Source organism: Urocitellus parryii, chromosome 15 (assembly GCF_045843805.1).
Source record: "Urocitellus parryii isolate mUroPar1 chromosome 15, mUroPar1.hap1, whole genome shotgun sequence".
In the NCBI taxonomy this organism is placed as follows: domain Eukaryota; kingdom Metazoa; phylum Chordata; class Mammalia; order Rodentia; family Sciuridae; genus Urocitellus; species Urocitellus parryii.
Window position 1 is genome coordinate 9,505,948 of NC_135545.1, and position 24,186 is coordinate 9,530,133.

Below are 24,186 nucleotides of genomic sequence, written 5' to 3' on the forward strand. Positions count from 1 at the left end.
AGGGCTAAATGATGCCTGACTGAAGACTGCCCCCTGCAGGAGGCTCCAAGTTTGTACTCCAGCAGAAACAACCAAGCAGTATCTTGTTTTACTTTTTTTCCTAGTAGTACATTTTTATTTGTAATTTTTATCCCCCAACGTTCCCCCCCGCCATACACAAAAGCTAGGCACCATGGCACAGGCCTGTAATCCCAGTACTTCAAGAGGCTGAGGCAGGAGGATTGTGAGTTCAAGGCTAGCCTCAGCAACTTAGCAAGATTCTGTTTGAAAATAAAAAGGGCTGGGTTGTGGCAGCTCTATGCTAGACACTCTAGTCAGAAACCAAAGGGGCATGTTTTAGCTCTAGTCAGAAACCAAAGGGGCATGTTTAGCTTTTCTGTCCACAAACCTTCTAAAGCATCAGTATCAGTCCCTATTTCAAGTCAAGTATGTAGATTAAAAATGAGTGGCAACCCAGGAAAAACAATACTAGAGATGAGGTGGGATGGTTAGAAAGTAAAATGTAAATTGGGTGCAGTGGCACAGGCCTATAATCCCAGTGACTCAGGAGGCTGAGGTAGGAGGATCATGCAAGTTCAAGGCTGGCCTCAGCAACTTAATAAGTCCCTAAGCGACTTAGACTCTGTCTCAAAAAATGCAAAGGGCTGCGAACTTAACTTAGTGGTAAAGCACCCCTTGGTTCAATCCCTTGTACCAAAAAGAGAAAAAACGTGCACAGGCCAGAGCAATGCCGGAGTAAAATTGCAAGTTTGAGGCCAACCTGGGCAACTTAGACCCAGTCACCAAATAAAATGTAAAAAGGGCTGGGATGTAGCTCAGTGACAGAGCTCTTCCCCAGCATGTTGGAGGCCTTGGGTTCCAGCCCCATTCTGGGGGCAGGGGGCCTGTATAATAATTTTCAGAATTAGAGAAACAATCCATGTAAAGCCTGTGCAGACTCCGTGGACTCCGTGGACTATGGGGACAGTAGCCGTTCTGCGCTCTCCTTCTCGCTCCTGTGGAGGCATGTTGCGGTCTCTTTCTGTTGGTGCTAACTCCCACTCCATTGTGTGGATGGCTAAGTGGGTCCCATCATTAGCTGAAGGATGGTTTTGTTTCCAGTTTGAGGAAGAAGCTTAGAGTTTTTGCCTAACTGCCTTTAGCTCATTTACTTGGCCCAGTGAACTTGGTCCACATATCTTTTTTGTGGGGGTAGTGGTACTGGGGATTGAACTCAGGGGAACTCAACCAACTGAGCCACATCCCCAGCCTTATTTTGTATTTTATTTAGCGTCAGGATCTCACTGAGTTGCTTAGCACCTCACTTTTGCTGAGGCTGGCTTTGAACTGGCGATCCTTCTGCCTCAGCCTCCCAAGCCGCTGGAATTACAGGTGTGCGCAACAGCACCTGACTTGGTCCATATATCTTTGCATTGTGCAGATATGACTCCCATTTTTGTGCTGGAAAGGTGACTTTGACTTTTGGAATCCCTTTGATTCACTGAATGCATCAGTCTTGGTGTGAAAGGCTTTTCTGAGAGCAGGGTGTTTGGTGGTTGTGTCTGCTGAGGTGTGCCTGTGAGCATTGGTCCTGCTACTGGGAGTGTTCAGGGTTAGATGTACCCCAGCTCAGTGTCTGTGCTAGAAGGACCAATGGTTAGTTTGGGTCTGACCCTTCTGGTTGTGTTCTCTTGTGTCATTTATGGTCTGTGTCTGGGCTTAAATGCAGAACCTGTCTGTATCTTTTTTAATATTTTTAGTTGTTGATGTGTACAAAATTCTATTTATTTATTTTTATCTGGTGGTGAGGATTGAACCCAGTGCCTTACACGTGCTAGGCCAGCGCTCCACCACTGAGCCACAGCCACAGCCCTAGCCCTTTACGTCTGTATCTTGAGCTGGCCTCTTCTCCCGATGTTAGGGGCCTGTGTGAGGCGAGGGAGGCCTTGTCTGGGGCTGAGTCTTGGAAGGCTGAATGTCATGCTGCCAGCCTAGAGAGGAGGCAGAGGCCCTGAGTACTGGGCCCAGTTGAGATTCCTCTGTGTAGAATGCAGATGGGTCCCAAGAGCAGGAGGCCTCTCTCTCTGGACACTGGGGACCCTCTCACAGAGGAAGTTGTTAGAGCCTCTGTCCTATTAGCCATCCAGGAGTGACACAGGTGTCTGCTGCGTGTGAGCACTGGGCTCACCCTTCCCAGAGGCTCTTGTCCCTGGAGCTGGCAACTTGTGGAGAAGGGGATGTCGCCCTGTTTTCACGCCTGCTCAGTGGTACAGAGATTGGCAGCATGTTCTGCAGATTCAGAAGAGTGAGCCTATTTTGTGGGTGTTGGGAGGCCTCTGGGAGAGCTGATGTCTGAAGGAACCTGGAAATGAGAGCAGGTGCCAGGTGTTGCCAGGGAAAATGGTGTTAACCAAGAGGGGATGAGCCAAGTGTGGTGGTGCAGGGCTGTAATCCTGGTGGCTTGGGAAGCTGAAGGAGGAGGATCACAAGTTCAAAGCCAGCCTCAGCAACTTAGGGAGGCCCTAAGAAACTTAGTGAGATCCTGTCTTAAAATAAAAAAATAAAGGGGCCAAGGTTGTGGCTCAGTGTCGAACACTTGCCTAACGCGTGTGAGGCGCTGGGTTCGTCCCTCAGCATCACATAAAAATAAATGAGTAAGAGAATAATGTCCATCTATAGCTAAAAGGAATACTTTAGGAAATAAATAAAAAATAAAAAACAGGCTGGGGCTGGGGCTCAGTCGTTCGGCACCCCTGGGTTCAATCCTTTGTACAAAAAAAAAAGCCGAAGAGGGAACAAGGCATCATGGTGGGAGCCAGGGAGGCAGACCAGACGGGGAAGGCCTGGGGGGGCAGGGAGCGGAAGCAGAGGTCAGGTTTGTTCCTGTTTAATGAGGTAAAAACCTTTACTTTTATCTTTCCTGAAGGCATTGTGCCCATGTTAGTAGCCCTGAAGTTTGTTCTGCCGGTACACAGAGGATGGTGTGGGGTTGGTGGGTGGTGTTTTGAGGGTGTTCAGGCCACCATGTTTATTCTTCTGCACATAGTTGCTGAGACATTCTGGCCCAGTCCAGATGTCCACAATTTTTTTTTTTTTTTTTTTTTTGGTTCTAGGGATTGAACTCGGGGACAACTCGACCACTGAGTCCCATCCCCAGCCCTTTTTATATTTTATTTAGAGACAGGGTCTTGCTGAGTTACTTAGCGCCTTGCTAAATTGCTGAGACTGGCTTGAAACTCTCGATCCTCTTGCCTCAGCCTCCTAAGCCCCTGGGATTACAGGCGAGTGCCACCACGCCTGGCCAGATGTCCGCATGTTTTGACACCTCACCTGCAACTCTCCTATATCAGGGCCAGTGGCATGCGCGGGTGGTGCAGCAGGGTAGGAGACGGTCTTGCCTTCATGGGGTTGGCAGGATGGGCACACCAGGAGTCATCACAGGAATAGCTTGGCACCAGACCTTGTTGGGAGTGCACTGAAGGAACTCATGGTGCTGCAGTAGTAAACAGGAGCCCTGGGTGTTGAGGGTTAATAAGGCTCCCCCAGGGCTGGGTGGATACCTCTTCCTACTATGTATGAGGCCCTGGATTCAATCCCAGCACTGCAAAAAATAAAGAAGGAGAGAGAGAAAGAAAGAACGCACTGATGTATGGTATCCATCCATCATAAGACTTATTTAGGGCCTTAGCAGATTAGCAAGGCCCTGACAACTTAGTGAGACCTTGTCTCTAAACAAAAAAGGGGCTGTGCCTCAGTGGTTGACAAAAAAGAAACCGTAGTCACGGAACCCATTCTGTGAGGGCCTCTGCATGCTCTGCTTTAGATTTTCCTTTCAAAATTGAGCTCTCAAGGTGGGGAGGTCTGATCCGCCTGACTGCCCGAGCCTTCTCTGACCGTTACTCCTTGGTTCCCTCTCACCTACAGATGCTGGCTGACGACGCAGAAGCTGGTGCTGAGGATGAGAAAGAAGTGGAGGAGCTGAAGAAGCAGGGCATCAACCCGCTGCCCAAACCGCCCCCTGGGGTGGGCCTCCTGCCCACCCCGCCCCGGCCCCCTGGTCCCCAGGCCCCAACCTCTCCCAATGGCAGGCCCATGCAGGGTGGACCCCCTCCCCCTCCCCCACCCCCTCCACCCCCTCCCGGGCCCCCTCAGATGCCCATGCCAGTGCACGAGCCACTGTCCCCGCAGCAGCTGCAGCAGCAGCAGGACATGTACAACAAGAAGATCCCTTCCTTATTTGAGATTGTGGTGCGGCCCACAGGACAGCTGGCTGAGAAGCTGGGCGTGAGGTGAGTGCCCGCCCACATTAGCCCACAGGAACCGGGTGCATGGGCAGGGTCTTGCCCTAGAACCTGTTGGGGTCCCCTGAGCTCTCCACATCTTTTGGGGGTAGGGTGCCACCTCCTTTCCTCAGCAGCTGCTTTCATAGTAAGCTGCTATGTTTTCTCTCCTAGGTTTCCTGGACCTGGAGGACCCCCAGGGCCAATGGGTCCTGGTCCCAACATGGGGCCCTCAGGGCCAATGGGGGGCCCCATGCATCCTGACATGCACCCTGACATGCACCCGGACATGCACCCCGACATGCACCCGGACATGCACCCCGACATGCCAATGGGCCCTGGCATGAATCCTGGCCCACCCATGGGTCCTGGAGGTCCCCCGATGATGCCATATGGTCCTGGAGACTCCCCTCATTCTGGAATGATGCCCCCCATCCCGCCAGCCCAGAACTTCTATGAAAACTTCTACCAGCAGCAGGAAGGCATGGAGATGGAGCCCGGGCTGCTCGGAGACACAGGTACGCACACTCCTGCAGGGATCCCTGGGGTGCTGGGCTGGCTGAATGGAGTCAGAAGGTGTGACTTTTTTCTTCCTTGGTCTGCATCTCTTTGAAATCAGGACTCCAACTCTTACCTCTGTTCCATTGATGGTTGAATATTTTCAGTGACAAGGGACTTATTATCTTATTGAGACCAAAAGGAATATTATGTTTATTATCAATGTGTCAGAAATAAGTCAGGTACCCTGGGTGGAGCTCCTCTCTCCAGGTAGTTCTGGACTTGGAGCTGTCAGTGTCGACCCTGTGACTCCATTTGTCCTGTCTCCATGACTGGCCATTTTCCTTCCTTCTGTCTTCTCTTTGTGTTGGTAACAACCCCAGTGTCTGACAGCCAGTCAGGACAAGATGATGTACTCTGCTGGCCGGGAGATGTGTGCCCAGCCCCCAGAAACAGGAAGGAGATTGTCTCCTGGCCTCGGGGCCCCAAGCGGGTAGCTGCAGTCTTTGCCTAGCGCATTTCTCTGGAGGGAAGGAGATAGCTTGTAAATAAGTGATTCAGCTCATTTCAGCCTTAGCTACTCTTAGAAGATAATATGGGCAGTGTTGGGGCAGGGCAAGGTGGGGACAGACATTGAAGGCCAATTCTCAGTCACTGAGAATTGAAGTGACTGAGACAGGAGTACAGGTCTGCACCGAAGCACAGCAGGTGCCGTGGCCACAGTGCACCTGCAGAGGAAGGGTGAAAGAGGCCTCCCAACATGTGGGACTGAGCCTGGCAGGAGTGGACTTGCTGTGAAGGGTGGGGGCTAAACAAGGATGATGGGTGGGAACTGGAAACCTGCCACCCCACTGTGGAACAGGTGGTGAAAGTTGGCCAAGAGCAGCAGGGTCAGGCTTCAGAGTTTGGACATGGTTCTTTAGGGCCAGGGTGACCCCTGTAAGCATGGAGCAGGAGCAGTGTGGACGAGGGGGAGCTGGGTCAGGGCCACCGCCTGATGCGGCCAGGCCTCCTGGAGCTGAGGCGGGTGGCAGCAGCACCTTGTCTTGGCGGCAGAAAACAGGAGATGCCTGTTCATCAGCCACACAGTAGTTTTGAAGGAGTGGCTGGAGGGACATCATGGCGGTTTCCAGTCTGGAGATGGAAATGTGAGCCTCGAGTGTGGGTGTTGGGCAAGGAGCAGGGCCTTCAGAAAGATGAGTGGGAAGCAGGCTTTGAGGTCATGGGGCTCATGGTCCCTGAGAGCTTCGGTGCCCTGCTGGGAACTCTAAAGGCCTGTTGGCAGCAGGCCTCTCGAGCAGCATGCCTTTCTCCTACGCAGTCCAGGCCACAGACCACCTTGGCGAGCACACAGTGGGTGCTTTCTGCTGTACTCAGAGTTGCGCAGCCATCATTCACTCTCAGCTCTGGTCTGTGGCGGGGCCTCGACTATCTTGTTCCCTTGAGTGTCCCCAGCTCCTGGTGGGTGTGCACTAGAGCAGGCTCCCGTCATTCACACAGCCACGCTCCGGTCCCAGCAGCAGGCATGGCCTGTCATTTTTTGCTTCATATACTTTTGTGTATGAAATACTTACCAATTTTGTAATCTGCAATCCTGTTAATTTAAGATAAATTATAGTTCCACTTTCTGGGTAGCACCGGCCATGTTTCCAATGCTCACTAGACCCATGAAGGTAGAGGTGGTCCTTTCTCATGTGGAGGGACAAGGTAGACAGTCCTGGGTGTTTGGTGCCCCCCTGCACCCCCACTGCTCGTGTGGACTGCCCACTCCCTCCCTGGGAGTGGTGAGTGGGCTGCAGCCTGCCCCTCTCTGCAGCTCTGGGCTCCACATGGTGAGGGAGGGAAGGCTGACACCCCAGCCTTGAGAGAAACCGCCCACCCTGCCCTTCTTGCAAGGCCAGGGGCCTGTGAGGAGAAGTGGGAGGAAGAAGCACCCCTAGACTTCCAGGCTGGCAGGTGGCACACTTGTGCAGTTCATTCTCTTCCTTTCCTGGTTTCTCTGTTGGAGAATGTGATTGGGCTCATGCTGTGAGCTGTTTTCTTTATTATCACAAAGAACCAGAGACCAGTGCTCATTGCAGATAACTATGAGTAGCCAGAGCACGTGGGAGGGCGCCCCGTCTCTCCTGGGGACTGCTGCTGTCCCTCTTTTCAAACCCCATCCGCATCTCACCAGCACACCTGCAGTGTCCATCCTGTTGTCATCCACCAGCATTTCCGCACATGACCAGACCCCTTTTGTGAGCTTCATCCTTCCCAGCTGCCTTGCGGATGGGATGCCCTGCCAGGCTGCCCCGTAACCCACTGTTTGGCTCCCCGTGAGCCCCAGGCCTGGGCCAGGCAGGAAAGGGATGGGCTGGACATCCTCACCCATCACCATCAGGAATTGGCTTTTCCAGTGAAGGGCAGGGGGTGGAGTTGGCACCTCCAGGACCTTCCCGACACGAACCCTCGGTTCTTCCCTGCCACAGAGGACTACGGGCACTACGAAGAGCTGCCGGGGCAGCCTGGGGAGCCCCTCTTCCCCGAGCACCCTCTGGAGCCTGACAGCTTCTCTGAGGGAGGGCCCCCAGGTCGACCGAAGCCGGGCGCCGGTGTCCCCGACTTCCTGCCCTCGGCCCAGCGGGCCCTGTACCTGAGGATCCAGCAGAAGCAGCAGGAGGAGGAGGAGAGAGCAAGGAGGCTGGCTGAGAGCAGCAAGCAGGACCGGGAGAATGAGGAAGGCAGGTGTCCCCAGGGCAGGGGCTTGGCCCCCGGGCCACTGTGCAGGGGAGAGGTGGGGACCTCTAGGTTGGGTTTCCTGCCAGGAAGGAGACTGCAGCCAAGGAGGACCTTTGCCGAGGCTAAGAAGCCAGGCCGGGCTGCTGCATGTGCCTGAGCCAGCTGGAGGTCAGGGCGGCCCCACTGTGTCTTGGGGTTCCTGAGAGACTTGCTCCCCAGGAGGGGGGAGGTGGGCTGGTCCCTGGTGAGGCAGTGGCGGCAGGGCTGACCACCTGCGCCTATCCAGGTCAGGCTTTAGGAGGGCTCTCACCTGTCCCCAGAGCAGGCTTCTGGGGAGCCTGTGGGACAGCAAGTTGTTGCAGTAAACCGATAACAATTACAGTCTTGGGTACCATGTGGGCGCCAGGTTGCATCCACCTCGGGGTGAGTGGACAAGTGGTGTCTGGGACCTGAAGCCAGAGGCCACAAGCCCCCAAGACAGGAGCCTGGGAACCACAGGGACCGCAGGAGGAAGGGAAGGGAGTGGCAGCTCCTGCCCTGGGGTGCAGGTGTCCCTGCCTAGGTTTTGCTTGCGCCAGTTTCAGTGGTTGGTTAGACCGCCCTCCCCTGGGTCAGATAAGGTGTGAAGGGCCCGAGGGCAAGTGCCAGTGCCTCGGCCCAGAGTCAGTGATGGCTGCTGCCAGGGCCTCCAGAGAGAGGTGCCCAGAGCCCGGTGACCATGATGCCGAACCAGACTGGAGGATGGGGGGGAGGCAACAGAGCCCTGGGCCAGGAGTCCCAGCTCAATCCCATCCCTGACCCCAATTAAATGGCACCGAGCCTCCATGTTCTCATCTGTCCAGTGGGCATGTCAGTCGACCTCCTGGGTGGTTGGTGAGTCATCCAAATGAGACAGGTCACTTAGAACGTGGTGGATGGGAGGACAGCTGCCCAGATGTGAGCACCAACCTGCAGGCCTCTCGCTCTGCACCAGGCTCCCTAGGCTCCCTGGGTCTCCTTGGCAGCCACGCACGAGGTCTCGGGAGATGCTGAGGCGTTCCTGAGAGCCAAGAGCAGAGTGCCATTCACCCAGGGGGGTGTCGGGGTCCATAGGGCTGGTGGTGGATGTGGTGGTCACTCACACCTCCCTGCTCCTCTGTTCTTTCTCAGGTGACACTGGAAACTGGTACTCGAGTGATGAGGACGAGGGTGGGAGCAGTGTCACCTCCATCCTCAAGACCCTGAGGCAGCAGACGTCCAGCCGACCCCAGGCTTCAGTTGGGGAACTGAGCAGCAGTGGGCTGGGGGACCCCCGCCTCCAGAAGGGACACTCCTCAGGAGGCCGGTTGGCTGACCCCCGCCTTAGCCGGGACCCCAGACTTTCTCGCCATGCTGAGGCTTCTGGTGGGTCAGGCACAGGGGACTCGGGGCCCTCTGATCCTCGTCTGGCTCGCTCCCTGCCCACCTCCAAGCCCGAAGGCAGCCTTCATTCCAGCCCAGCCGGCCCCAGTAGCTCCAAGGGGTCCGGGCCAACTCCTACCGAAGAAGAGGAAGGGGAGCGAGCCCTGCGGGAGAAGGCCGTGAACATTCCCCTGGACCCCCTCCCCGGGCACCCACTGCGGGACCCACGATCGCAGCTGCAGCAGTTCAGCCACATCAAGAAGGACGTGACCCTGAGCAAGCCCAGCTTTGCCCGCACTGTGCTTTGGAACCCTGAGGACCTGATCCCTCTGCCCATCCCCAAGCAGGACGTGGTGCCCCCTGTGCCCGCTGCCCTGCAGTCCATGCCTGCCCTGGACCCCAGGCTGCACCGTTCTACCCCTGCAGGGCCCCCCAATGCCCGGCAGCGCTCAGGCACCTCCACGGACCCCAGCACGTCTGGCTCTAACCTGCCCGACTTTGAACTCCTCTCTCGAATTCTCAAGACTGTCAATGCTACTGGCCCTTCGACAGCCCCCAGCCCGAGTGACAAGCCCAGTGACCCCAGGGTGCGGAAGGCTCCCAGCGACCCCCGACTGCAGAAAACAGCAGATTCTGCAGCCCCCTCCCGTGCTGCCAAGCTCAGCCCCGCAGAAGCGCCCTCTCCGGCCGGCAGTCCCAGTGGGGAGTCCTCCCCACCTGCCACAGCTCCCTATGACCCCCGCGTACTGGCAGCTGGCGGGCTGGGCCAGGGCAGCGGCAGCGGCCAGAGCAGTGTGCTGAGTGGCATCAGCCTCTATGACCCAAGGACTCCCAACGCAGGTGGCAAAGCCGCAGAGCCGGCCACTGACGCAGGTGCCCAGCCCAAGGGCCCCGAGGGCAACGGCAAGAGTGCGACCTCCAAGGCCAAGGAGCCCCCATTTGTCCGCAAGTCCGCCCTGGAGCAGCCAGAAACGGGGAAAGCCGGTGCAGATGGGGCTGCCGCAGCCACGGACAGGTACAACAGCTACAACCGGCCCCGGCCTAAGGCCGCCTCGGCCCCCGCCACCGCCACAGTCACCCCGCCACCAGAGGGCACCCCACCTCAGCCCGGGGTGCACAACCTACCCGTGCCTACCCTCTTTGGGACTGTGAAGCCGGCCCCCAAGACAGGCTCGGGAAGCCCATTTGCTGGTAACAGCCCAGCCCGTGAGGGTGAGCAGGACGCAGGGTCCCTGAAAGATGTTTTTAAAGGCTTCGACCCCACTGCCTCCCCCTTCTGCCAGTAGTGTTAAGCCGGAGCCAGTGTTCCCTCCACTCCACCCTCCTTGGGGTGATATTTAAGGGCAGCAGCCGGAGTTGGGATGGGGGTGGGATCTGGGTGTTTTTTATTTTTTCTTTTTCCTTTTTTTTTCTAATGTAGTACCCTCTTTGAGACATAAATTGTATATAACCATCTTCAGTTCTGGTCAGTGCTGCAGGGCTCCTGGGCTCCCCTAAGGACACTGGCTCACAAGGGCAGCAGCTGGCAGTGTGCTGGGCCTGCGCCCCACGGGGCTGGGTCTTGGAGGCAGGGGGTGTCTGCTGCGGGGTCCAGTGGGTCTCCTGGGGAAAGCTTGATGCTTCCCAGGACAGAGGGCACAGGAGGTGTCTAGAAGGCACTGAAAGCCACACACACCACACTCCTGGGCAAGAAGAGTGGAACCGGGCCTGTGAGCAGACAGGTCGAGGTGCCTCCAAAGTCCCAGCACCAGCTGCCGTGTCCCTCCAGCCTACATTCTGAGACAGCGCGCCTCAGGAGAGGACGAAAAACACCAAGGAGAGAAGGGGTCTCAGTGGCACCCTGAGTGTCCTGGCTGTGGCCCACTCCTGTCTCTCCGAATTCATACTCGGGGTCCCCTCTTCACCCTCCGTCCAGAATTCTGAAAATCTACACCCTCCAGTCTGTGCAGGAAACTTCAGGGGAAGAGATGGACCTGGAGGCAGCAGGGGCTGGTGGGGGGCAGTACCCACCGAAGAGCTGCCCCCAGGAGGAAGCCCCCCTTGGAGTGTCTTTTCTGTCAGTATTACCTGCCTGTCCCCCTAACCAGGGTCTGCCCTGATCCTCAGAAGCCACAGCACCCAGTGTGCCTGCACTGCCAGCCCTGCCCCTTGGAGACAGCTCAAGGATCCGTGGTATGGCCACTCTGCCAGGCTCCCAGTGAGGGAGTCCTGGGGTGGCTCTTTGGCCAAGTGTTTGTGTCTCTGCTCTCTTCGCTCCTCCTCAAGCTGTGTTACCTGTAGAATGAGGTGCTGGTGTATTTGATTTTCCTCTCCCAAGCTGACAGAAGTGCTCATTCAGAGGCTGTCACACAGTGTTGGATTTATGGGCACTTTCCAAAGAGGGCCTGAGGGAAGGGCAGGAGGCTGTAGCTGGGGTGGAGAGGGGTGCGCTGGGCCCTGTCCATGAGAGGGACCAGGACCCCACTGTGGGGGGACCAAGGCATCCGGCTGAGCCGGGACAGCAAAGACGTCTGCACTGGCCTCTTGCCCCAGCTGCCCTGCCCTGGCCTGTCCTGTCCTCAGAACCCAGGGTGCCCACCCTGAGCACGGCTGGGGAGGCTGGCTCAGGGAATGGCAGACCTGCAGGTCCTGCCTGTCAGGCTCACTCCGAGGCTGCAGGACGTCTGGTGCCTGTGGCCCCCCGCTCATCTTTACTCCACCACAGCTGCCCTGCTGTTAATGAGGCCCAGTCACCCAGCCCTAGAGCGGGAGGCAGGCAGGTCCCATCCCATACCACCACCCCAAAGGTGAAAAATGAATTGCTAATTGGGGCCATTAGCCAGTGTGGGAGAGACTGGGTGGCCTGCTAGGCCCCAAGTCCTGTGGTCAGGTTGGTTGGTTCCATCCTTTTGTCTTTCTGTTTTGTTTTTTAAAACAATCATTAATGAGATTTGTCTTCAGCTACCAGTGTTGGCCACGAAGACAGGGCTGTGGCCAGGTGTGTGTGGGAGAAGTAAGGATGCAGACAGTGTGGCAGTGTTTTTTGGTTTTTGTGTTTTTTTTTTCTCCTTTGAGAATTTTCTTTTGTAAAGAAAAAGTAAATGCTTTTTAAAACCGAAATCTGTGGATGAAATAGAAGCTGGAACCCTCCTTGGAATATGCAGCCTAAGACCCTCCTGGGCTGTAAATTCACCCGGAACTTCCACTGGCCGACAGGCCGAGCTTTTAAAGAAAGATTGTTCTCTAACCAGGATTGTAACAAAAGTGTAAATACTATTTCAGAGTTGAAAGTCGATGGTGCAAATATGTATATAATGTACTGTATTTTTACAATGATCATCGCATGACTTTATCCTGCCCCCTTTTGTACTCCGTATCTGTCTTCCAGAAACCTCACCTGCCTTTTCTCCTGTGGTCTCTTAATCCAATAATTGTATTACTGCCATTAAAGGATGCAGTTATTTTAAAAAGCCTGTGGGTCTTGTCTCTGTGCTGCCCAGACCTTCCCTTGTCCTGGAAATGAAAAGAGGTGGATGGAGGCTGCAGTGGAGCCTGCCTTTGGTTTACAATGTTGGGATCACACCCAGGACCTCAGGCTGTGCTCTGCCACTGAGCCACACCTAGCCCTGTTGTGTTGGTTTTGTTTGTTTGGGTGCTGGAGAGGGGACCCAGGCCTCCTGCATCCCAGGCAAGCACTCCTACATAACCGCTGAATCAGTGAGGGTCTCCAGTGAGCCAGGACCAGGAGGAGGGAGACAGGAGTGCAGATCTACATCTGTGCTTCTATCGATATGTGTGGGATCTATACACACACACACACACACACACACACACACGTGGGTGCTCCCCCACTTAAAATGGTTCCACTTAGGATTCTTTGGTGTTACGATAGTCAGAACCGATATGCATTCAGTAGAACTGCACTTTGAGTCTGGATCTTTGGTCTCGTCCCAGGCTAGTGACAGGTGATGTGATGACTCTTGGATTGTGAGGAAGCAGCAGCTTCGGCTCCCAGTCAACCCTGAGATGACTTGAGATGGTCAAGATATTATTTAAATAGGCTTTGAGGTAGCTGACGGTGCTCAGCTGCAGGCTGATGTCAGTGTTCTGGGCACATTTAAAGGAGCTGGGCTGGAGGGTGATGTTCAGTGGATGAGGTGTGTTAAATGCATGTCAATGCACAGCAGGTTTATGGGGAGGTGACTCCACTGGAGAGAGGGAGGGGGAAAGGTTTGTGCTGCACTTTGGAGGCTGGTGAGTCAGGACTGGCAGGGTGGGCCATTCTTCCTACTAAGACCTTCAACTGATTGGATGAGGCTCACTCACACATTGTGAAGGGTAACATTACAGAAAATCTGCTGACTACCTCATCTGTGCTGCCACAGGCTTGGAGTGTGGTTCTGTGGTAAAATGCTTGCCTCAGAGGCACTGGGCCCTGGGTTTGATCCTCAGCCCCCAAACAACAAAACAACCAGAAGTTCAGCACAACTATCTGACACTTTTGGCCAGTCACCTGGGTTCCCGTGGCCGCGCCACACTGGCACAAACCACCACGGAGTGGGAGACCCCATGCGCTCCTTTGCTCGTGGAGTAGTCCACGGTCACTGCCAGGCCAGAGATGAAGTGCTGAGGCGCAAACACGGGGCAGGCGCCCGCTCGTGGAAGGGGCCCGTCCTTGCAGATGCCTTGCCACCCTGCCTGGTCCTGGCCTACACTGTGAAGCAGGTACACACACCCTGAGAGTTTCACTTGAGAGCACCTGGAGGCAGAGGAGGATTTGGGCATCAGGGAGTGAGGCTGCAAACAGAGGCTAGGCTTTTGCAAGAACCCTGCCCTGGGATGCTATTCCACTGCAGCCCCGTGACAAATTGCCATGGCCTGAGTGGCTTAAACAACAGACACTAATTCTCTCAAAGTTCTAGGTGCTGGACGTCCAGTATGAAGGTGGATCTTTGCCCAGCTTGTAGATGGCCCCCTTCTGTGTTCTCAGCTGGCTTATCCTAGGTGCATGCAGTGAGGGGACAGAGGCAGAAACAAATCACTCTTTGGCCAGCACAGTAGCACACACCTGTAATCCCAGCAGCTCAGGAGGCTGAGACAGGATCCCAAGTTCAAAGCCAGCCTCAGCAACTTATCGAGTCCCTCAACAACTTAAGTGAGTTCCACTTTCAAAAAATAAAGGGGGGGGGGGGTTCCCAGGCCCCGTGTCCTCTGCTCTTTGTCAACTTCAAAGACAAGCAAAGGCTCACACTGCTGAATTTTCTTTTTTTTTTTTTTGTCCTGGGGATTTAGTCTGGTGGTGCTCTACCACTGAGCCACATCTCCAGTCCTTTTTATTTTTTATTTGGATACAGGGACTTACTGAGTTTCTTAGGGTCTTACTAAGGTGCTGAGGGTGGCCTCAAACTTATGATCCTCCAGCCTCAGCCTCCCAAGTCTCTGGGACTACAGGTGTACACCACGACGTCTGACTGAAAAACCCTTTAAATGTGAAAAATATGGCAAATCATCCCATTTTCCCAGTTGTCTTCAAAGCCATTTCATTCATACTGGAAAACAAACCCCCTGAATGTTTGATGTTCCATTTTCCTTCTCATATACTAAAATACTCAGGAGAGAAGCCCTGGGAATGTGAGAAATGTGGGAAACGTTCCAGTTTATTCCATTTCTTCTATGGACTGGAAAGATTCTCTTTGAAAGATTGATGCCAAAATAAATAAATCCTATGCAAGTAGAAAATAAACAAATAAAAGGGCAACCGGAATTGTGGCTCAGTGGCAGAGCGCTTGCCTAGCATATGTGAGGCATCGGGTTCCATCCCTGGTACCACATAGAAATAAATAAAATAAAGGTATTGTGTCCATCTACAAGCAAGGAAATTTTTAAATAAATAAATAAAAGGGGATGGGAGTGTAGCTCAGTTTTAAGCACCCCAGGGTTCAATCCCTGGTACAAAAAAAAAATCCAAATAACTTTTTGGCGTGTGTTATAAAGACATCCTCATGGATCGGGGTCTACCCTACATTACCTCCTACAGCCTCTACCCACACACTGCCTGGGGGATTAGGTTAGGGCTTCAACTTGTGAACAGGCAGGCAGGTTGGGGTGGCTGGTGCACAATTCAGTCCGCAGCTCCCACCCAGCCCCATTCCGCTGGGTCTCCAGTTACCCACTGAAGAGGCAAAAGCATTTCCACATTTTATAAATTTTCTTCTAGTGGTTGCTGCAGTAGTCTCGGAGCCTGTCATTTTTAGACAATCTGTCTCTGCCTGTTCACTTTCCCCTACTTACCAGCTGCCCGTGTGATTTTAAAGACCTCATCCTCAGGGCTGGGGATGTGGCTCAAGTAGTAGCGCGCTCGCTTGGCATGTGTGGGGCACTGGGTTCGATTCTCAGCACCACATAAAAATAAAATAAAGATATTGTGTCCACCTAAAGCTAAAAAAAAATAAATATTAAAAAAAACTTATCCTCTGTACTGCAGCCTCTCCACTGGTGCTGTCCACTGGAATGTCCCAAGGTGATGCAAGTGTCCTCTGTGTTGTCCCATGCAGTTGGCACCAGCCATGTGTGGCTATAGAGCACTTGCAGTGTGGCAGGTCGAGGAGGCGCTGAATTTTTGGGGAGGCCAGGGGAGGCAGGTCTTGGAGATGGAACCCAGGGGTCTTGACCACCGAGCCACATCCCCAGACCTTTTGGGGTTTCTCTGGGTGTCTTGTCTTGCTTTTTTAGACCAGGTCTTGCTAAATTGCCCAGGCTGGCCTTGAACTTGCAATCCTGCCTCAGCCTCCTGAGTAACTGGGATTACAGGTGTGTGCCACTTGTCCGGGCTCTGGATTTCTATTCAGAATGAATTTGACCACCACACTGCAGGGCAGCTGGGATGACCTCCGGGTGGTCAGAACCACTACAACAGAACCGACATTGACTGTCCTCTCTAACCCTCCTCCCTCCTGGCAACTGTACTTATTGTCAAGCTTGCTAACTGCAGTTGGGTCTTTGTATTGTTTGTTGTCGTTTCTAGATGTACATAACAGTAGGGTGTATTTTGACATATTAAACATACATAGAATAAGTATAACTGGTTCCAATGAGGTTGTATATGATGTAGAGTTATATTGGTCATGTATTCTTTCTCCCAAAACATTTTTTAGTTGTCAATGGACCTTTATCTTATTTATTTATATGTGGTGCTGAGGATCGCACCCCACGTGCTGGGCAAGTGCTCCACCATGGAGCCACAGCCCCACCCCCCAGTGTATTCTTCTTTTTTTAATATTTATTTTTCAATTGTAGATGGATATAATACCTTTGTTTTATTTATTTATTTAATGTGGTGCTGAGAGTCGAACCCAGGGCCTTGCATGTGCTGGGCGAGCGCTCTACCGCTGAGCCCCAGTCCCAGCCCTCAACCCCATTCATTCATTTTTTTAAAATTTTTTTTTAGGGGCTGGGGATGTGGCTCAAGCGGTAGCGCGCTCGCCTGGCATGCGTGCGGCCCGGGTTCGATCCTCAGCACCACATACCAACAACGATGTTGTGTCCGCCGAGAACTGAAAAATAAATATTAAAAAAATAAAAAATAAAATAAATTTTTTTTTAGTTGTAGATAGACACAATATATTTTTTAATACTTTATTAGTTGTTGGTGGACCTTTATTTATTTACTTGTGGTGCTGGGAATCGAACTCAGTGCCTCACACATGCTAGGCAAGCGCTCTACCACTGAGCTTCAGCCCAGGCCCCATTTATTCTTATTATTTATTTAATTCATTCTTATTTAATTACCATAAACTTAGGAGCTCAAAACAATGTACGCGTGTTCTGCTATACTCCTAGAGATCTGAGGGTGTTCAGAAGACTGTGCTGGTTGAGCTCCTTCTGGGAGGCCAAGGGAAGTGTTCGTTCATTTGCTTTTTAGGGTCCATCTGCAGCGCTTGGCTTGTGGCCCCTTCCTTCCTTGTCGCATCTCCTGCCATTACCTCTAATCCTCTTCTTGTTTTCCCTCTGTTTTTCTTTTTTCTTTTTTGTACCAGGGGTTGAATCCAAGGAACGTAGCCACTGAGCCACATTCCTAGCCCTTTTTATTTATCTTTTTTATTTGAGACAAGGCCTCACTAAGTTGCTGAGATGGCCTCAAACTCACCGGCCTCCTACCTCAGCTTCTCAAGTTGCTGGGATCACAGGCCTACGCCATGATGCCTGGCTCTACTTAGGTTTCTGTAGAAGATGTGACAGCAGATGTGCATCCCAGGATGGAGCGATACCAGGAGGGGCCACCGGCCACAGGCTGCAGATGCCTCTGGAAGCTGACAAAGGCCAGGAATGGACTCTCCCTTAGAGCTCCCAGAAGGACCCCAATCCTGATGCCTGATTTTAGACTTCTAACCCGTAGACCTCGGACCTCTGTAAAAGAACAGACATGTGTTAACAGAAGTCACTACGGGTGCTCATCCATTACCAGGGCCACGGGAAGCTCATGCACAAGCTGAACTGTAGTATTAGAGGCCAAGGAGGGGCTCACGCAGGCTCCAGGGGATCCCAGAGCACACCTCATGTCTGTTCCTCCGTCTGGGGCCTGGTGATGGGTGTGACCTTTTAAACATTCATCAAGCTCTATGCCTTGATTGGTGCCCTTTCCTGAATTCATGTGGCTCTTAAAAGTTAAAGCTAGGTGCAGGCTGGGGTGGTGGCTCAGTGGTAGAGTATTTGCCTGGCATGTGTGAGGCATGGGTTTGATTCTCAGCACCACATACAAATAAATAAAGTCCATTGACAACTAAAAAAAAAAAAAAAAAAGTCAAAGCTAGGTGCAATGGTGCACAACGGTAATCCCAGCGACTCAGGAGGCTGAGGCAGGAGGATCACAAGTTCAAGGCCAGCTTGAGCAATTTAGAGTGAAGCCCTAAGCCACTTAGTTGAGACCGGTGGGAGGCGGCCTCGCCGAATGATTCTCCTTCCCCTGAGCGGAGGGGCTCTGACCCTCACTCTCTAGTGACCTGGACATTGCCCTGGTCCTGGAGGTAGAGAACCCGTCTTCAGGCATAGGCGTGCCGTCCGGCAGCCCTTGGGACACTCACCTGTCCCTGTAACCCTGCCCCTCCTGACCTTTTTTGAATGGAACTTTCTACAAGGAGGTGTAAGAGGGGTCCGGCGGAGCGTCGGAGGGAGAGACCACACACAAGAGACTTACTCCATGCAATTGGCAAAAGGGGATTTATTGGGGATCCATTCCAGCGCGCTGGGGCTCTGTGCCCACTCAAGAAGGAAGAGCAGCCCAGAGCCCAGAGCAAAGGTCAAGCAGAGCTTAAGTACACTTTTTGGAGAGGGAGGTGGGCTTTGCATACATCAGAACAAATCATCATGAGGCGCGGGGAAATTGAACAACAACTCTGAGATGTGATTGGCACAATCATTGGCGGGCGGGGGTGATTGGTCATTCCTAAGCGGGTTACACATTCAAACTGATTGGTTCGGGCCTTGTGAGGAACTGCCCAGGGCCCTAGGCTAAATGGCCAGTAGGGCGTTGTTTTAACTATCTCAGGAATCTGGGTGTAACAGAGGAACTTAATAATACCTAATCTTTTACATTCAAGCTTTCCAGCTTAGAAACTTTACCCTTTCAGAGGGTCCCCCAATAAAAGCCCACTGTCTCTCGAGACTTTCCTCGCTCTCCCATTTGGAGATCTTGAGGCCGAGAGCGGAGGAGCCGTCCTGAAGCTTGGTTTAAAGGTAAAGTGTGTGTCTGTGTTTTATTTGGTGTCCCAGGAAATTCACACGAGCGACCTGAAGTTCAGCTGCCTGCGCTGGATGGGGGTGGCAGAGACTCCTTCTCAAAATTTTACAAAGATCTGGAGATGTGGCTCAGTGGATAAGTGACAGGACCCTCCCCTCCCAAAAAAAAGGAGAAAAAAAAAAAAAGCTAAGTAAAGCTGGGTGTGGTGATGCCCACCTGTAATCCCAGCTGCTTAGGAGGCTGAGACAGGAGGATCACAAGTTCAAGGCCAGCCTCAGCAACTCACTGAGACCTTGTCTCAAAAAATAAAAAGGGCTGGGATGTGGCTTAATGGGAAAGTGTCTCTGGACTCACCATCACCCCAAAAATATTAAATTCCAGCCCCCTGGAGCCCCCCATTCTGGAAGGCCCCTGGAGGCCACAGGATGGGCCCCATCTCTAATAATATTCCTGCTTGGTCCTGGAACAGCCCCCCATGGATGCTGGGGGACAACGGTAGCAGTTTCAGTGAGTTTTATGCGTCCTATAGAATCAGAGAACCTCACAGGGCTCTTGGGGACCTCTGACTTGCAGATGGAGTCAGTTAGGGTGATCCTGTGGTCTGGCCTTTGTCTTCACTTTCACGCCCTCTCTAGGCCAGCTCCCTAGTGACTTCCAGCTTGTGCCCACTGTCAAAGTCCCTGTGGTGTTGGGAATGGAGCCCTGTGCGGGCCAGGCAAGCGTCCCCCACCAAGCCACCTCCCTGGTCCTGACACCATGTACTTTCTCTTCTGCAGAGAGATCCTAGTCAGCGATGACCTACCCAACACTATTTTTTCTTTGTTTCAAGATTATTTTTCTGACTCTTTTGGACGGTTTCATCTGTGACATCCGAATGTCCACTTTTTAAGATGGTGTCCCCATTGTCCAGGCTGGTGCCAAATGCCTGGCTAGACGATCCTTCCTCCTGCCTCAGCCTCCCAAGCAGACAGGACTACTGGTGCCCCACCTCGTCTATCCCAGACCCTCCACCTTTAGGGAACACGGTCAGAGCTGGTGCACGGGGACCTGGGAGCCGTGAGCGCGGGATGGCGACCTGGTGGCCTCCCCCAACCCTCGGGTTCCAGATTTTCTGATGCTGAGCGCGTTGGGAATTCTGGGACCAGGTTTCTGGAAGCCCAGAGGAGGAGGCGGAGAAGCCAGCCTGGGGGAGGAGAAGGACCCTGAGAGGGTGCGGGGTTCCCCGCGGGAACGAGGGGCCCACCTGGGTCAGTGGGGGCTTCCTGGCACCATCAGCATCTGGACCCAGGGTGCTTCCGACACCTTCTTCAGGATGAAATAAAACAATAGAGTCCTCAGTTGAAGGAATGGAAATCTCTTAACAGAAGAGCAGATGATGAACACAGAAAGCTGTGGGAGAGTTCTCTCCTGCCCTTCTGGGCTAGATCACAGGCGAAAGGAGGAGACCAGAGAGGGAAATCACCTTTCCTGAGGCCACCCAGGAAGATCTGGGACAGGCAGCCAAAGCCATCTGAAGGCGTCACACACAGGATCACGAGGATCAGAGCATTAGCGGCAGCCCAGCGCGGAGGATGGTGCTTTGACTGGGCGTGATGTTCATGGTCCCATGACCCAGGGGCCACCAGGTTCCCCATTTCACAGATGAAGAGATCGAGGCACAGGGAGTCTTAAGTAGCTCACTGTAGATCAGCAGCCTCTGAGTGGCTTCAAACACAGTCTGGCTCCAGGGTCATCTTACTGGGTCAGGGACACCTTACCAAGGCCCTCCCTGCCTTCTCCCAGAGCTGCCGTGGGCCAGAGGTCCCTGTTTTCCTCTTGGCTTAATCAGCATCCGACCAGGAAAACAGAAACTTCGAGGCCCAGAGGGAGTGGAGCGCAGCCACAGGACCTGCGGGAGGTCAGGAGAAGCTGCTAGAATCCCCAAGTCCAAGGGAATCAGAAAGGTGGGGTCACCCTGAGACCCTGAGCTGCTGAAGTAGGATCCAGCCACCTGTGCAGGGCCACAGGAGCCCACGCTTGGTGGCCATGGTCTCTGGGTCTTTATTACCTTCCAGTTGCCAAAACCCATTGAGAAACCAGCCGGGCTTCGAGCCTCAGCTGCAGAGAATGAAGTCTGGGGAGTCACCCTCACAGGAGACCCGACACTCACCCCATAGTGTCCTCAGAGTCACAGCCCAGCAGACAGGAGGGCGCACAGGAAGAGGAGCAGGTGCCGCAGGTGGGGGAGGAGGGGAGGAGGGGGAGGGAGGAGGGGGAGGAGGGGGGAGGGTGGGAGGAGGGGGAGGGTGGGGAGGGGAGGAGGGGGGAGGGGAGGAGGGGGGAGGGGGGAGGGGAGGGGGGAGGGTGGGAGGGGGGAGGGGAGGGGGGAGGGTGGGGGGGGAGGGGAGGGGGGAGGGTGGGGGGGGAGGGGAGGGGAGGAGGCAGGAGAGCTAAGGGGTGTCCTGGGAAGCCTCTCCAAGGGCTCCTCACCCAAGTGCCAAACCACTACCAAATCTTGTCAGAGAGAAAAACGGGTTCAAAGCCGATTATTTGCCCCTCTTATCTTCTTTTTCACTTTCCACAGTTTTAGTTGCTGCTGTCAACCATAGTCCAAAAGTATGAAATGAAAATAATAAAAATAGCTGGGCGCGGGGGTGCACGCCTGTAGTCCCAGTGGCCCAGGAGGCTGAGGCAGGAGGATGGTGAGTTCAAAGCCAGCCTCAGCAACTTAGCGAGGCCTTGTCTCAAAATAAAAAATAAAAATTGGGGCTGGGAATGTGGTTCAATGGTTAAGCACCCTGGGTTCAATCCGAGGTACCCCCCCCCCGAAAAAAATCTCTATCGGTCATAACCAACTAAGACATACAACAGAATATCAGATAGTAATAGAAACTATAACAAGCCTAGGATTGACCCTAATGATGAATGCACAAGAACTTTATGGAAATGTCGAACATACATCTGTTCCCAGAAGAGGGCACAGCTCAGGGGCCGAGCACCTGCCTGGCACACACCAGGGCCTGGGCTGTATCCCCATCACCGCAAACAATAAAATAAAGATGCCTATGATCTCAGTGTGGCTAGGGAGGCCTAAGGAGCAAGGCCTGAGTTTAAAAGAAAACCCTGGGAATAAAGAGAGAGAGAGGGAGAGACTTGTAATTCCCCTCCCCCTCTCAAATGTGGGACCAGGAAGCTGGTTATTTACCCCTTGGGTTCACTGTTGTGACCACAATGCCTTCAAATGAACTGCCACCTAGCCAGGTCCTTTAAAAAAAAAAAAACAGAAACACCAGGGATTGAACCCAGGATCCCATAACCACTGAGCCACATCCCCAGCCCTTTTGTGAGACAGGGTCTTTCTAAATTGCTTAGGGCCTCAACTCTAAGTTGCTGAGGCTGGCTTTGAACTCATGATCCTCCTGCCTCAGCCTCCTGAGCTGCTGGGATTACAGGTGTGTGCCACAGTGCCTGGCTACTTTTTAAAACTTTGAAACAGGGTCTTACTAAGTTGCTTAGTCTCTCAGTAAGTTGCTGAGGCTGGTTTTGATCCTCCTGTCTCAGCCTTCCAAGCCACTGGGATTCCAGGTGTGTGCCATAGTGCCCAGCACCTAGCTAGCTCTTGACAAAAATATATTCATTATAAAAACAAAAACCCCAACACCTACCACCCCGTCTACTCCACAGATACCGGCCACAGTGCCCTGGAGTGGGGCTGGCACTTTGATGTATTTTCAAAGCTTTCCAGATAATTCCCCTGAGAACCACCATCTAATCACTGATGCAGATGCAGCCAGCCGTGTTAAGATCTGTCTCTTTATGGAGGGTTTGTTTTTCTGCCCTGACCCTTTCTGGCATTCAACGTTATTTCCCTCCCTCTTTTTTCTCATCAACAGAAACCATTTAACTAGCCAAGAATGTGAAAAATGAGTCTCAAATATTTTTAGTTCTCAACCCCATTGAATGGGCAGCATTCCACAAGTGCACATGCGCGGTCCACTCCCTGTCCATCCCCGGGGTTAACCCCACACCTCCCAACCTGCCCTCTCCACGAAATCCTACTCTTTCTCAGCAGGAGCTGAAGGAGCAGATTTCAAGAGCAGCCTGGCCCAGCAGGCCTTGTGACCAAGGTTCTGGGACAATGGAGGGCAATGGGAGGTCCCAGTTTGAAGTAGGGAGACAACATAAGCAGATGCTCATTTAAAACGTCCTGTACCTGCTAAATGAGGTCCACCCATCAGTCAGCACAAGCTTCTAGGGGTAGTCAGATCAGGTGACTCCTCAACTCACAATGTCCCACTGGCTTCCATCACAGTTAAAATAACAGAAAGTCCCCAGGAAGGTCCACAAGACCCTGGTAAGGTCCCCTCCCCTCCCCATCCCCCCTCTGGCTTCCTCTCTCCTCATCACTCTCTAGGCTGCAGTCAAAGTGGCCTCTGTGCCATTTCTCTAACCAACCCCAGGACCTTTGCAGTTACTTGTCTCCTCTGCCTGGAGCTCTCCTCGAGTCATGGCCGATTCCTCCTTGCTACTCACATCACATCCTCAAAATTCAGCAGCTTAAACCAATTATAAGCACAGTTTCTGATGATTCCTGGAGTGGCCAAACGGGGTGGTTCTGACTCAGACTCTCAGGTCTTCAGGCTGGGGCTGCAGTTATCCAGAGCTCTGGCCGGGCCAGTGGATCCACATGAGGGAGGCTCACCTGTGGCTGGCAGGTGGGCGCTGGCCATTGCCTGGGGGCCTTGGTTCCTGGGGCCCCCTCCACAAGGCTGCTGGAGGGTCTTTGCAGCACGGTGGCTAGATTTCCATAGAGAATGTGACCCAGGACAGGGAGGGGGACACCATGCCATCTTGTCTTTTAAGACCACTCCTCAGAAGCCACCCCAGTCCCTTGTGCTGTGTGGTAAGTGGGAGAAGACCTCGTCCCTGGGCCGTGAGGGTCTCTGGGGCCAGATGGTGGCTGACTGTCCCATTCTCCATCATCCGTCCCCTCCTCACTCTGATTTTCTTCAAGGGATCACATCCAGTTTTCCTTGTGACCTGCAGCTCTGAGGAGCATCATGGCCACAGGGGCAGGGACCGAAGATCCTTTCCCCGCGTCCTTTAGTGCTACAGCCCCAGGGCCTCAAACTAAATGTGAGACGTCGTGTCTACAGATGGTCCCCAGCTGCAGATGGTCTGACATATGACTTTTTGTGAGCATGTCTCTGGTTCCACGGATTGAGCCCAGGGCCTGGCCCGTAAGAGGCCAGTGCTGCCCACTGAGTGCTCCCCATAACATCAGGTGATGATGGTGCTTTCAGCTCTGCGAGTGGAGGATGAGCACCCACACGGTCATCCTGTTTCTCCCTGAGATATTCAGCTCTTCATTATGAAAACAGACTTTGTGCCAGCATGGTGGTGGGACACTCCTGTAATCCCGGGACTCGGGGGACTGAGGCAGGAGGATTACAAATTCAAGGCCAGCTTCAGCAACTTTGCAAGGTTCTGTCTCAAAATCAAAAATAAAAAGGGCTGAAGATGTGGCTCCGTGGGAGAGCACCTGGATTCAGTCCCCAATACTGAAAAATGAATGAAGAATGAATAAATAAATAGGCTTTATGTAAATGATTTTGCCCACCTGGGTGTTGATTT

At 53.3% G+C, this 24,186-nt stretch overlaps 1 protein-coding gene across 6 annotated transcripts in view; it reads left to right on the top strand.

Moving 5' to 3' along the window:
* Nucleotides 1-12,284, top strand: part of Zc3h4 (zinc finger CCCH-type containing 4) — a 39,024-nt gene extending 26,740 nt beyond the window's left edge. For 5 of the 6 annotated variants that reach the window (XM_026410428.2, XM_026410427.2, XM_026410430.2 and 2 more), the window contains 4 exons: nt 3,904-4,268; nt 4,434-4,777; nt 7,229-7,480; nt 8,628-12,284. In XM_026410428.2, coding sequence (XP_026266213.1) covers nt 3,904-4,268; nt 4,434-4,777; nt 7,229-7,480; nt 8,628-10,144 — 2,478 coding nt within the window. In that variant the 3' untranslated portion in view covers nt 10,145-12,284. The remainder of the gene's footprint in view (nt 1-3,903; nt 4,269-4,433; nt 4,778-7,228; nt 7,481-8,627) is intronic. The other variant, XM_077793018.1, reaches the window with a different exon arrangement.
* Nucleotides 12,285-24,186: the final 11,902 nt, after the last annotated feature.